Source organism: Agelaius tricolor, unplaced genomic scaffold, assembly GCF_023055355.1.
Source record: "Agelaius tricolor isolate 1412-34295 unplaced genomic scaffold, bAgeTri1.0.p SCAF_100, whole genome shotgun sequence".
NCBI classification, from domain to species: Eukaryota; Metazoa; Chordata; class Aves; order Passeriformes; family Icteridae; genus Agelaius; species Agelaius tricolor.
The window spans coordinates 84257-98427 of record NW_027269360.1 but is presented as its reverse complement, the minus strand read 5'-3'; the positions used below and the strand labels follow the sequence as shown (position 1 = coordinate 98427).

Sequence of the window (14171 nt, the reverse complement as noted above, 5' to 3'; positions counted from 1 at the left end):
GGATCTTTGAATTTTGGGATTTGGGATGTGGGATTTTGGGATTGTGGGATTGTGGGGTTTTGAGATTTTGGGATTTTGGGATGTTGAGTGCTGGAATTTTGGGACACTGGGGTTTTTGGATGTTGGGGATGTTGGATTTTGGGGTGTTGGCTTGTTGGGATTTTGGGGTTTGGGATTTTGAGATTTTGGGGATTTTGGGATGTTGAGTGCTGGAATTTTGGGATTTTGGGTATTGAGCGCTGGAATTCTGGGATGTGGGATTTGGGGATTTTGGGGTCTTGGAATTTTGAATTTTGGGATTTTGGGGTGTTGGGATTTTGGGATTTGGGATGTTGAGTGCTGGAATTCTGGGATGCTGGGATTTTTGGATGTTGGGGATGTTGGACTTGGAATGTTGGATTTTGGGATCTTGGGATTTTGAAATTTTGGGATTTTGGGATGTTGAGTGCTGGAATTTTGGGACTGTGGGGTTTTGGGATGTTGGGTGCTGGAATTTTGGGGATGTTGGATTTTGGGGTGTTTGAATTTTGGGGTGTTGGGTTGTTGGGATTTTGGGATTTGGGATGTTGAGTGCTGGAATTTTGGGATTGTGGGGTTTTGTGATGCTGAGTGCTGGAATTTTGGGATGTTGGATTTTGGGATGTTGGGGATGTTGGATTTGGAATGTTGGATTTTGGGATTTTGGGGTGTTGGGACTTTGGGTTTTGGGATGTTGAGCGCTGGAATTCTGGGATGTTGGATTTTGGGATTTTGGGGTGTTTGGATTTGGAATGTTGGATTTTGGGATTTTGAGATTTTGGGATTTTGGGATTTGGGGATGTTGGGATTTTTGGATTTGGGATGTTGAGTGCTGGAATTTTGGGATGTTGGATTTTGGGATTTTGGGGTGTTGGGATTTTGGGGTGTTGGGTTGTTGGGATTTTGGGGTTTGGGATTTTGAGATTTTGGGGATTTTGGGATGTTGAGTGCTGGAATTTTGGGATTTTGGGTATTGAGCGCTGGAATTCTGGGATGTGGGATTTGGGGATTTTGGGGTCTTGGGATGTTGGATTTTGGGATTTTGGGGTGTTGGGATTTTGGGATTTGGGATGCTGAGTGCTGGAATTCTGGGATGTTGGGATTTTTGGATGTTGGGGATGTTGGATTTGGAATGTTGGATTTTGGGATTTTGAGATTTTGGGATGTTGAGATTTTGGGATTTTGGGACGTTTGAATTTTGGGTTTTGGGATATTGGGGTTTTGGGATTTGGGATGTTGAGCGCTGGAATTTTGGGACTGTTGGATTTTGGGTTTTGGGCTTGTTGGATGTTGGGATTTGGGGACTTTTTGGGGATTTGGGGATTTGGGGATTTGGGACCCTGGGATTTCAGGATACGCTGGGATTTTGAAATGCTGGGATTTGGGGTTTCAGGATTTGGGGATTTCAGGATTTAGGGATTTGGGATTTCAGAATTTGGGGATTCTGGGACTTTGGGATTTGGAGATTTGGGGATTTGGAGATTTGGGGATTTTGGGATTCTGGGATTTCAGGATACTCTTGGATTTGGGGATGCTGGGATTTGGGACTTTGGAGATTTGGGGTTTCGGGATTTGGGATTTCAGGATTTGGGGATTTGGAGATTTGGGATTACAGAATTTGGGCATTTTGGGACTTTGGGATTTGGATATTTGGGGATTTGGGGATTTTGGGACACTGGGATTTCAGGATACTCTTGAATTTGGGGATGCTGGGATTTGGGATTTGGAAAATTTGGAATTTCAGGATTCGGGGATTTCAGAATTTGGGATTTCAGAATTTGGGGATTTTGGGACTTTGGATATTTGGGGATTTGGGCATTTCAGGACCCTGGGATTTCAGGATACTCTTGAATTTGGGGATGCTGGGATTTGGGACTTTGGGATTTGGAGATTTGTGGTTTTGGGATTTGGGATTTCAGGATTTGGGGATTTTGGGACTTTGGGATTTGGAGATTTGGGGATTTGGGATTTGGAGATTTGGAGATTTTGGGACACTGGGATTTCAGGATATTCTTGAATTTGGGGATGCTGGGATTTGGGGATTTGGGATTTGGAAGATTTGGGATTTCAGGATTTGGGGATTTGGAGATTTGGGGATTTGGGATTTGGAGATTTTGGGACACTGGGATTTCAGGATATTCTTGAATTTGGGGATGCTGGGATTTGGAAGATTTGGGGTTTCGGGATTTGGGGTTTCAGGATTTGGGGATTTTGGGATTTTGGGATTTGGAGATTTGGGAACTTTGGGATTTGGAGATTTGGGAATTTCAGGATTTAGGGATTTGGAGATTCGGGGATTTGGGATTTCAGGATTTGGGATTTGGAGATTTGGGGTTTCGGGATTTGGGATTTCAGGATTTGGGGATTTCAGGATTTGGGGACTTGGGATTTCAGGATTTCAGGATTTCGGGACTTTGAGATTTGGATATTTGGGGATTTGGGGATTTTGGGACACTGGGATTTCAGGATACGCTGGGATTTGGGGTTTCGGGATTTGGGGTTTTGGGATTTGGAATTTCAGGATTTGGGATTTCGGGACTTTGGGGATTTCGGGACTTTGGGATTTCAGGATTTGGGGACTTTGGGATTTCCGACTTTGGGCATTTCAGGACCCTGCGATTTCAGGATCCTCTTGGATTTGGGAACTTTGGCATTCCAGGACTTGGGCTTTAACTCCAGGCTCTGTCCCCGCCGCTGCTCCACACCCAACACCCGCCGGAATTCTCCCAACCCCAAACTCCCCAAAATCCCCCAAAACTCCCCCAAATCCCCCCAAAATCCCCCCAAAATCCCCCAAAATCCCCCCAAAATCCACCCCCCCCCCCGTGGGTGCCACCACCGCCGGTCACTGTCCTTTATTTGGGGACACGGGAGGGGCGGGGGACCTGCCCCGCCATTCCCAAAAAACGGAAAAGGGCACCCGGGGGACACAGGGAGGGGACACAGGGAGGGGACAGGGAGGGGACAGGGAGGGGACAAAGGGGGCGTGGCCACCGCCCCCCCCCCGGTTAAGAGAATTCCTGGACGAATTTGGTGTAGAAGGAGCTGAGCTTGTCCAGAAGGATCCGCAGCTTCTCCGTGGGCGGCAGGATCGTCATCCTGGGCAGGGAAATTTGGGAAAATTTCGGGAAAATTCGGGGAAATTTGGGAAAATTTTGGGGAAATTTGGGGAAATTTGGGGAAAATTTGGGGAAAATTTGGGGGAATTTGGGGAAAATTTGGGGAAATTTCGGGGAAAATTTGGGAGAAATTCGGGGAAATTTGGGGAAATTTGGGGAAATTCAGGAAAAATTTGGGGAAATTTGGGGAAATTTGGGGGAAATTTGGCAAAATTCGGGGAAAATTCGGGGAAAATTTTGGGAAATTCGGGAAAATTTGGGGAAATTCGGTAAAAATTTGGGGGAAATTTGCGGAAAATTTGGGAAAATTCAGGAAAATTTGGGGGAAATTTGGGGAAATTTAGGGAAAATTCGGGGAAATTTGGAAAATTGGGGGAAATTGGGGGAAATTTGGGGAAATTTTGGGAAAATTTGGGGAAATTTGCGGAAAATTTGGGAAAATTTAGCAAAATTCGGGGGAAATTTGGGGAAATTTGGCGAAAATTTGGGGAAAACTTGGGAAAATTTGCGGAAAATTCAGGAAAATTTGGGGAAATTTGGGGGAAATTTGGAGAAATTCGGGAAAATTTCGGGGAAAATTTGGGGAAATTCGGGAAAAATTTGGGGAAATTTGGGGAAATTCGGGAACAATTTGGGGAAATTTGGCGAAAGTTTGGGAAAACTTGGGGAAATTTGGGGAATTTGGGGAAATTTCGGAAAATTTGGCAAAATTCGGGGAAAATTTGGGGAAATTTGGGGAAATTCGGGGAAAATTTGGGGAAATTTGGGGGAAATTTGGCAAAATTCGGGGAAAATTTGGGGAAAATTCGGGGAAAATTTGGGGAAATTCGGTAAAAATTTGGGGGAAATTTGCGGAAAATTTGGGAAAATTCAGGAAAATTTGGGGGAAATTTGGGGAAATTTAGGGAAAATTCGGGGAAATTTGGGAAAATTGGGGGAAATTGGGGGAAATTTGGGAAAATTTGGTGAAAATTTGGGGAAATTTTGGGAAAATTTGGGGAAATTTGCGGAAAATTTGGGAAAATTTAGCAAAATTCGGGGGAAATTTGGGGAAATTTGGCGAAAATTTGGGGAAATTTGGGAAAATTTTGGAAAAAATTGGGAAAATTCGGGGAAATTTGGGAAAATTCAGGAAAATTTGGGGAAATTTGGTGAAAATTTGGGAAAACTTGGGGAACTTTGGGGAAATTTCGGGAAATTTGGGAAAATTGGGGGAAATTGGGGAAAATTTGGGGAAATACGGGGAAATTTGGGAAAATTTTGGGGGAAATTTGGGGAAATTTGGCGAAAATTTGGGAAAATTTGGGGAAATTTCAGAAAATTCGGGAAATTTTGGGGAAATTTGGGGAAAATTTGTGGAATATTTGGGGAAATTGGGGGAAATTGGGGAAAATTTGGGGAAATACGGGGAAATTTGGGAAAATTTTGGGGGAAATTTGGGGAAATTCGGGAAAATTTGGGGAAATTTGGGGGAAATTTCGGGAAAATTCGCAGAAAATTTGGGGAAATTTGGGAAAAAATTGGGAAAATTTGGTGAAAATTTGGGGAAATGTGGGAAAATTTGGGGAAAATTTGGGAAAAATTGGGGAAATTTAGGGAAATTTGGGAAAACTTGGGAAAATTTGGGGAAAATTTGGCGAAAATTTGGGAAAATTTGGGAAAATTTAGGGAAAATTCGGGAAAATTTGGGGAAGATTTGGGGAAAATTCGGGAAAATTTGGGGAAATTTGGGGAAAATTTGGGGAAATTTGGGGAAATTTGGGGAAAATTGGGGGAAAATTTGGGGAAATTTGGGGAAAATTTGGGGAAATTTGGGGAAAAATTTGGGAAAATTGGGGGAAATTTGGGAAAATTTGGGGGAAAATTTGGGGAAATTTGGGGAAATTTTGGGGAAATTTGGCGAAAATTTGGGGAAATTTGGGGAAAATTTGGGAAAATTGGGGGAAATTTGGGAAAACTTGGGAAAATTTGGGGAAATTTGGGAAAATTCAGGAAAATTTTGGGGAAATTTGGGGAAAATTTGGGGAAAGTTTGAGAAAATTTGGGGAAATTTGTCGAAAATTTGTGAAAATTCAGGAAAATTTGGGGAAATTTGGGGAAATTCGCGAAAAATTTGGGGAAATTTGTCGAAAATTTGGGAAAATTCGGGGAAATTCGCGAAAAATTTGGGGGAAATTTGGCGAAAATTTGGCGAAAATTTGGGAAAATTTAGGAAAAATTGGGGAAATTTGGCGAAAATTTGGGGTAAATTCGGGGAAAATTTCGGAAAATTTGGGGAAATTTGGGAAAATTTGGGGAAAATTTGGCGAAAACTTGGGGAAATTTCGGAAAATTTGGGAAAATTTGGGAAAATTTGGGGAAATTTGGGGAAAATTTGGGAAAATTTCAGAAAATTTGGGGAAATTTGGGGAAATTCGGGGAAATTCGGGGAAATTTCAGAAAATTTGGGGAACTTTGGGGAAAATTTGGGAAAATTTTGGGGAAATTTGGCAAAAATTTGGGGAAATTTGGGGAAATTTGGGGAAATTTGGGTAAAAATTTGGGAAAATTTGGGGAAATTTGGGAAAATTTTGGGAAATTCGGGGAAATTTGGGAAAATTCAGGGGAAATTTGGGAAAATTTGGGGAAATTTCGGAAAATCCGAGAAAATTTGGGGAAATTTGGGATGGGGGATTTGGGAGTTTGGAAATTTAAAAATTTGGGGATTTGGGAATTTGAAAATTTAAAAATTTGGGGATTTGGGAATTTGGGATTTGGGGATTTGGGAATTTGGAAATTTAAAAATTTGGGGATTTGGATGGGAGATTTGGGGATTTGGGGATTTGGGAATTTGGGGATTTAAAAATTTGGGGATTTGGGGATTTGGAAATTTAAAAATTTGGGGATTTGGGATGGGAGATTTGGGGATTTGGAGATTTGGAAATTTAAAAATTTGGGAATTTGGAAATTTAAAAATTTGGGGATTTTGGATGGGAGATTTGGGGATTTGGGAATTTGGGGATTTGGGAATTTAAAAATTTGGGGATTTGGGGATTTGGAAATTTAAAAATTTGGGGATTTGGGATGGGGGAACAGGGAATTTGGATGGGGGGATTTGGGGATTTGGAAATTTTAAAATTTGGGGATTTGGGGATTTGGGATGGGGGGATTTGGCAATTTGGAAATCTAAAAATTTCGGGATTTGGGATGGGAGGATTTGGGGATTTGGGATTTTGGGATGGGGGGATTTGGGATGGAGGAACAGGGAGTTTGGGGATTTGGGATGGGGGGATTTGGGAATTTGGAAATTTAAAGATTTGGGGATTTGGGATGGGAGATTTGGGGATTTGGGGTGGGAGGATTTGGGGATTTGGGATGGGATCTCCCGGGAACAGGAATTTGGGATGGGATCTCCCGGGAACAGGGAATTCGGGGTGGGATCCTCCCCAGGAACAGGGAATTCGGGGTGGGATCTCCCACAAATGGGGAATTTGGGATGGGGATCTCCCAAGAACAGGGAATTTGGGATGAGGGTCCCAAGAACAGGGAATTTGGGATGGGATCTGTCAGGAACAGGGAATTCGGGGTGGGATTTTGTCAGGAACAGGGAATTTGGGATGAGGGTCCCAAGAACAGGGAATTCAGGGTGGGATCTGCCAGGAACAGGGAATTTGGGATGGGATTCTCCCTGGGAACAGGGAATTCGGGGTGGGATCTCTCCAAGAACAGGGAATTTGGGATGAGGGATCCCAAGAATAGGGAATTTGGGGTGGGATTTCCCGGGAACAGGGAATTCAGGGTGGGATCCTCCCCGGGAACAGGGAATTTCGGATCTGGCGGGAACAGGGAATTTGGGGTGGGATCTGCCAGGAACGGGGAATTTGGGATGGGATCTCTCCAAGAACAGGGAATTTGGGATGAGGGATCTGCCAGGAACAGGGAATTCGGGGTGGGATCTCTCCAAGAACAGGGAATTTGGCATGGGATCTGCCAGGAACAGGGAATTTGGGGTGGGATCTGTCGGGAACAGGGAATTTGGGATGAGGGATCCCAAGAACAGGGAATTCGGGGTGGGATCTGCCAGGAACAGGGAATTTGGGATGGGATTCCCCAGGAACAGGGAATTTGGGATGGGATCTGCCGGAACAGGGAATTCCGGGTGGGATCTCCCACAAATGGGGAATTTGGGGTGGGATCTGTCAGGAAGAGGGAATTTGGGATGAGGGTCCCAAGAACAGGGAATTTGGGATGGGGGTCCCAAGAACATGGAATTTGGGATGGGATCTCCTGGGAACAGGGAATTTGGGGTGAGGGATCCCAAGAACAGGGAATTTGGCGTGGGATCCTCCCCAGGAACAGGGAATTTGGGGTGGGATCTGCCAGGAACAGGGAATTCGGGGTGGGATTTATCAGGAACAGGGAATTTGGGGTGGGATTTGTTGGGAACAGGGAATTCGGGGTGGGATCTGCTGGGAACAGGGAATTTGGGATGAGATCCTCCCCAGGAACAGGGAATTTGGGATGGGATTTCCCAGGAACAGGAATTTGGGATGAGGGATCCGAAGAACAGGGAATTTGGGGTGGGTGATCCCAGGAACAGGGAGTTTGGGGTGGGATCTCCTGGGAACAGGGAATTTGGGATGAGGGATCTCAAGAACAGGGAATTCGGGGTGGGATCTCCCACAAATGGGGAATTTGGGGTGGGGGATCCCAAGAACAGGGAATTTGGGATGAGGGATCTGCCAGGAACAGGGAATTCGGGGTGGGATCTCCCACAAATGGGGAATTTGGGGTGGGATCTGCCAGGAACAGGGAAATTGGGGTGGGATCCTCCCCAAGAACAGGGAATTCGGGGTGGGATTTGTGGGGAACAGGGAATTCGGGGTGGGATCTCCCACAAATGGGGAATTTGGGATGGGGGATCCCAAGAACAGGGAATTTGGGGTGGGATTTGTCAGGAACAGGGAATTCAGGGTGGGATCTGTCAGGAACAGGGAATTCGGGGTGGGATTTGTTGGGAACAGGGAATTTGGGATGGGATCTGCCGGGAACAGGGAATTTGGGATGGGATTTGTCAGGAACAGGGAATTCGGGGTGGGATTTTGTCAGGAACAGGGAATTTGGGATGAGGGTCCCAAGAACAGGGAATTTGGGATGGGGGATCCCAAGAACAGGGAATTCGGGGTGGGATTTGTCAGGAACAGGGAATTCAGGGTGGGATCTGTCAGGAACAGGGAATTCGGGGTGGGATTTGTTGGGAACAGGGAATTTGGGGTGGGATCTGCCGGGAACAGGGAATTTGGGATGGGATTTGTCAGGAACAGGGAATTCGGGGTGGGATTTTGTCAGGAACAGGGAATTTGGGATGAGGGTCCCAAGAACAGGGAATTTGGGATGGGGGATCCCAAGAACAGGGAATTCGGGGTGGGATTTCCCAGGAACAGGGAATTTGGGATGAGGGATCTCCTGGGAACAGGGAATTTGGGGTGGGATCTGCCAGGAACAGGGAATTTGGGATGAGGGATCTCCTGGGAACAGGGAATTTGGGGTGGGATCTGCCAGGAACAGGGAATTTGGGGATGGGATCTCCCACAAATGGGGAATTTGGGATTGGATCCTCCCCAGGAACAGGGAATTTGGGATGAGGGATCTGCCAGGAACAGGGAATTTGGGATGAGGGATCCCAAGAACAGGGAATTCAGGGTGGGATTTTGTCGGGAACAGGGAATTTGGGGCGGGGGATCTCCCGGGACCCACCGGAAGTGGTAGGTGCCCTCCTTCTGTCCGAAGCCGCTGCCGGGGACGACGCAGATCCCGGTTTCCTCCAGGAGCCTCATGCAGAAGAACATGTCCGGGCTCTGCTTCTTCTCCTGGGAATTCGGGACACAATTCCAGGGTCGGAAAAACGGGGATCCAATCCCGCAGGGCTCATCCCACACACCCCACGGGGATCGGGATCCATCCCCAATGAGTCCCACGTGGATTGGGATTGATCCCAATGAGTCCCACATGGATCGGGATTGATCCCAATGAGTCCCACATGGATCGGGATTGATCCCAATGAGTCCCACATGGATCGGGATCGATCCCAGTGAGTCCCACGTGGATTGGGATTGATCCCAATGAGTCCCACATGGATCGGGATTGATCCCAGTGAGTCCCACATGGATCGGGATTGATCCCAATGAGTCCCACATGGATCGGGATTGATCCCAGTGAGTCCCACATGGATCGGGATTGATCCCAATGAGTCCCAAAACTCCTGGGATTGATCTCAATGAGTCCCACATGGATCGGGATTGATCCCAGTGAGTCCCACATGGATCGGGATTGATCCCCATGGGTCCCACATGGATCAGGATTGATCCCAGTGAGTCCCACGTGGATTGGGATTGATCTCAATGAGTCCCACATGGATCGGGATTGATCCCAGTGAGTCCCACATGGATCAGGATCCATCCCCATGAGCCCCACATGGATCAGGATTGATCCCAATGAATCTCACATGGATCAGGATTGATCCCAATGAATCTCACATGGATCGGGATTGATCCCAGTGAGTCCCACATGGATCGGGATCGATCCCAATGAATCTCACATGGATCAGGATCGATCCCCATGGGTCCCACATGGATCGGGATTGATCCCAATGGGTCCCACATGGATCGGGATTGATCCCAATGAGTCCCACATGGATCAGGATTGATCCCAATGAGTCCCACATGGATTGGGATTGATCCCAGTGAATCTCACATGGATCGGGATTGATCCCAATGAGTCCCACATGGATCGGGGTTGATCCCAGTGAGTCCCACATGGATCAGGATTGATCCCAATGAGTCCCACATGGATCGGGATTGATCCCAATGAGTCCCACATGGATCGGGATTGATCCCAATGAATCTCACATGGATCGGGATTGATCCCCATGGGTCCCACAACTCCTGGGATTGATCCCAATGAGTCCCACATGGATCAGGATCCATCCCCATGAGCCCCACATGGATCAGGATTGATCCCAATGAATCTCACATGGATCAGGATTGATCCCAATGAATCTCACATGGATCAGGATTGATCCCAATGAGTCCCACATGGATCGGGATTGATCCCAATGAATCTCACATGGATCGGGATTGATCCCAATGAGTCCCACATGGATCGGGATTGATCCCAGTGAGTCCCACATGGATCAGGATCAATCCCAATGAGTCCCACATGGATCGGGATTGATCCCAATGAGTCCCACATGGATCGGGATTGATCCCAATGAATCTCACATGGATCAGGATTGATCCCAATGAGTCCCACAACTCCTGGGATTGATCCCAATGAATCTCACATGGTTCGGGATCCATCCCCATGAGTCCCACATGGATCAGATCAGGATTGATCCCACTGAGTCCCACATGGATCGGGATTGATCCCACTGAGTCCCACATGGATCGGGATTGATCCCATCCATCCCAACATTTCCCGGTTGGGATTCCGTCCATCCCAGTTTGGCTCCCGCCCATCCCCAACATCTCCCAGTTTGGATCCCATCCATTCCCACATCTCCCGGTTGGGATCTCATCCATCCCAGTTTGGATCCCGCCCTTTCCCGTGTTCCTGGTTGGGATCCCGTCCATCCCCGTTGGAATCTCGCCCATCCCAACATCTCCCAGTCTGGATCCCATCCATCCCAGTTTGGATCCCGTCCATCCCAACATCTCCAGGTTGGGATCCCGTCCATCCCAGTTTGGATCCCGTCCATCCCAACATCTCCCAGTCTGGATCCCGTCCATCCCAGTTTGGATCCCGTCCATCCCAGTTTGGATCCCGTCCATCCCAACATCTCCAGGTTGGGATCCCGTCCATCCCAGTTGGGATCCCGCCCACCCCCACATTCCTGGTTTGGATCCCGCCCATCCCCGTATCTCCTGGTACGCATCCCATCCATCCCAGTTCGGATCCCATCCGTCCCAACATCTCCCAGTTGGGATCCCATCCATCCCAACATCTCCTGGTTGGGATCCCGTCCATCCCAGGATGGATCCCGTCCATCCCAACATCTCCCAGTTGGGATCCTGTCCATCCCAGCACCTCCCAGTTGGGATCCTGTCCATCCCAGGATGGATCCCATCCATCCCAGCTGGGATCCCGTCCATCCCAACATCTCCCAGTTGGGATCCCGTCCATCCCAGTTGGGATCCTGTCCATCCCAGTTTGGATCCCGTCCATCCCAACATCTCCCAGTTTGTATCATGTCCGTTCCCACATCTCCAGGTTGGGATTCCGTCCATCCCAGTTGGGATCCCTCCCATCCCCTCATCTCCCAGTTGCGATCCCGTCCATCCCAACATCTCCCGCTGTGTCTCCCTCCCGTTCCTGCATTCCCGGTGTGTCTCCTGCCCATTCCCAATGTGTCTCCTGCCTGTTCCCTCATTCCCGCTGTGTCTCCCTCCCATTCCCACATTCCCGCTGTGTCTCCCACCCATCCCAACATGTCCCACTGTGTCTCCCTCCTGTTCCCTCATTCCCGGGGTGTCTCCTGCCCATTCCCGCTGTGTCTCCCTCCTGTTCCCACATTCCCAGGGTGTTTCCCTCCCATTCCCACATTCCCGGGGTGCCTCCCGCCCGTTCCCTCATTCCCGCTGTGTCTCCCTCCCGTTCCCTTATTCCCGGTGTGTCTCCTGCCCATTCCCTCATTCCCGCTGTGTCTCCCTCCCATTCCCACATTCCCGGTGTGTCTCCCACCCATCCCAACATCTCCCACCGTTGTCTCTCTCCCGTTCCCTCATTCCTGTTGTGTCTCCTGCCCATTCCCAGTGTGTCTCCCACCCATCCCCGTGTTCCCACTGTGTCTCCCTCCCGTTCCCAGTGTGTCTCCTGTCCGTTCCCGCTGTGTCTCCCTCCTGCTCCCACATTCCCGCTGTGTCTCCCTCCCATTCTCACTGTGTCTCCTGCCCATTCCCTCATTCCCGCTGTGTCTCCCTCCCGTTCCCTCATTCCCGGGGTGTCTCCTGCCCGTTCCCGCTGTGTCTCCTGCCCATTCCCACATTCCAGCTGTGCCTCCCTCCCATTCCCACATTCCTGGTGTGTTTCCCTCCCATTCCCACATTCCCGCTGTGTCTCCCTCCCGTTTCCGCTGTGTCTCCCACCCATCCCTGTATTCCTGGTGTGTCTCCCTCCCATTCCCGCTGTGTCTCCCGCCCATTCCCAGTGTGTCACCCTCCCGTTCCCGGTGTGCCTCCCGCCCGTTCCCAGTGTGTGTCCCGGCGCGGTTCCCGGACCTTGGCGGCGGCCACGGCGCGGGGCGGCAGGTCGATGCGGGGGAAGGAGTACATGGCGCCCTGCACGGGGTTGCAGTGGATCCCGGGCGTGCGGTTGAAGATCTCCTCCGTCATCCGCGCCTTCTCCGCCAGCGCGCTCAGCACCGCCTCCTTCTCCTGCAGCCGGAAAAACGCACCCGGGTCTGATCCAGGACATCCCATTGTCCCGTTGTCCCATTGTCCTGTTGTCCCATTGTCCCATTGTCCCGTTGTCCCATTGTCCCATTGTCCCATTGTCCCATTGTCCCACTGTCCCATTGTCCCATTGTCCCATTGTCCCATTACCCCATTATTCCATTACGCCATTATCCCATTATCCCATCCCATCCCATTATCCCATCCCATCCCAATTCCATTATCCCATCCCATTGTCCCATTATCACATTGCTCCATTATTCCATTATTCCACTATCCCATTATCCCATTATCTCATCCCATCCCATCCCATCCCATCCCATTATCCCATCTCATCCCATTGTCCCTACTCATTATCCCATTATCCCATCCCATTGTCCCATTATCCCATTGCTCCATTATTCCATTACCCCATTATCCCATTATCCCATTATCTCATCCCATCCCATCCCATTATCCCATCTCATCCCATCCCAATTCCATTATCCCATCCCATTGTCCCTATCCATTATCCCAGTATCTCATCCCATTACCCCATTATCCCATCCCATTGTCGCATTATCCCATTACCCCATTATCCCATCCCAGTGTTGCATTATCCCATTACCCCATTATCCCATTATCTCATCCCATCCCATCATCCCATTGTCCCATTATCCCATCGTCCCATCCCAATTCCATTACCCCATCCCATTGTCCCATCCCATTATCCCATCCCATTACCCCATTATCCCACCCCATTGTCGCATTATCCCGTTACCCCATTATCCCATTACCTCAGTATCCCACTATCCCATCCCATCCCAATTCCATTATCCCATTATCCCATTACCACATTATCCCATTATCCCATTACCTCATTATCTCACCCAAAATAAATTCCATTCCACCCCATTCCATTATCCCACCCCATTATCCCATTTTCCCATTACCACATTATCCCATTATCCCGTTATCCCGTTATCCCGTTATCCCATCCCAATTCCATTCCATTCCATCCCATTATCCCGTTATCCCATTATCCCATTATCCCGATTCTAATCCAATCCCATCCCGCTGCTCCGTACCACCTGGAAGGGCTCACAGGACAGGTTTGGGTGGATCCCATGGCCATGGATCCCACCCCATGGATCCCACCCCATGGATCCCAATCCCAATCCAATCCCATAGATCCCAATCCCAATCCCATGGCCCCGCACCGCCTGGAAGCGCTCATAGGACGGCTCTTGGGTATGGGTGGATCCATGACCATGGATCCCATCCCAACCCCAATCCCAATCTCAATCCCAACCCAAATCCCATGGATCCCAATCCCATGGATCCCAATCCCGCGGCCCCGTACCGCCTGGAAGTGCTCGTGGGATGGCTCTCCGGGCTTGGGCAGGTCCATGACCATGGATCCCATCCCACCCCAATCCTAATCCTAATTCTTATCCCGATCCCATCCCAACCCCAAGGATCCCAATCCCAAGGATCCCAGTCCCACCACCCCGTACCGCCTGGAAGCGCTCGTAGGACAGGTTTGGGCAGATCCATGACCATGGATCCCATCCCATGGACCCCATCCCATCCCAATCCCAACCCCAATCACAATCCCAATCCCATG

At 48.9% G+C, this 14171-nt stretch overlaps 1 protein-coding gene across 1 annotated transcript in view; it reads right to left on the bottom strand.

Annotated features, from left to right (window-relative positions):
• Positions 1-2858: 2858 nt before the first annotated feature.
• GPT (glutamic--pyruvic transaminase) overlaps positions 2859-14171 on the bottom strand; it is a 31169-nt gene continuing 19856 nt past the window's right edge. Inside the window, exons 9-11 of the mRNA XM_071419137.1 lie at positions 12392-12547; positions 8874-8986; positions 2859-3117 (exon numbers count right to left, since the gene is read on the bottom strand). Of these exons, the coding sequence (XP_071275238.1) occupies positions 3027-3117; positions 8874-8986; positions 12392-12547 (360 nt within the window). The 3' untranslated portion in view covers positions 2859-3026. The remainder of the gene's footprint in view (positions 3118-8873; positions 8987-12391; positions 12548-14171) is intronic.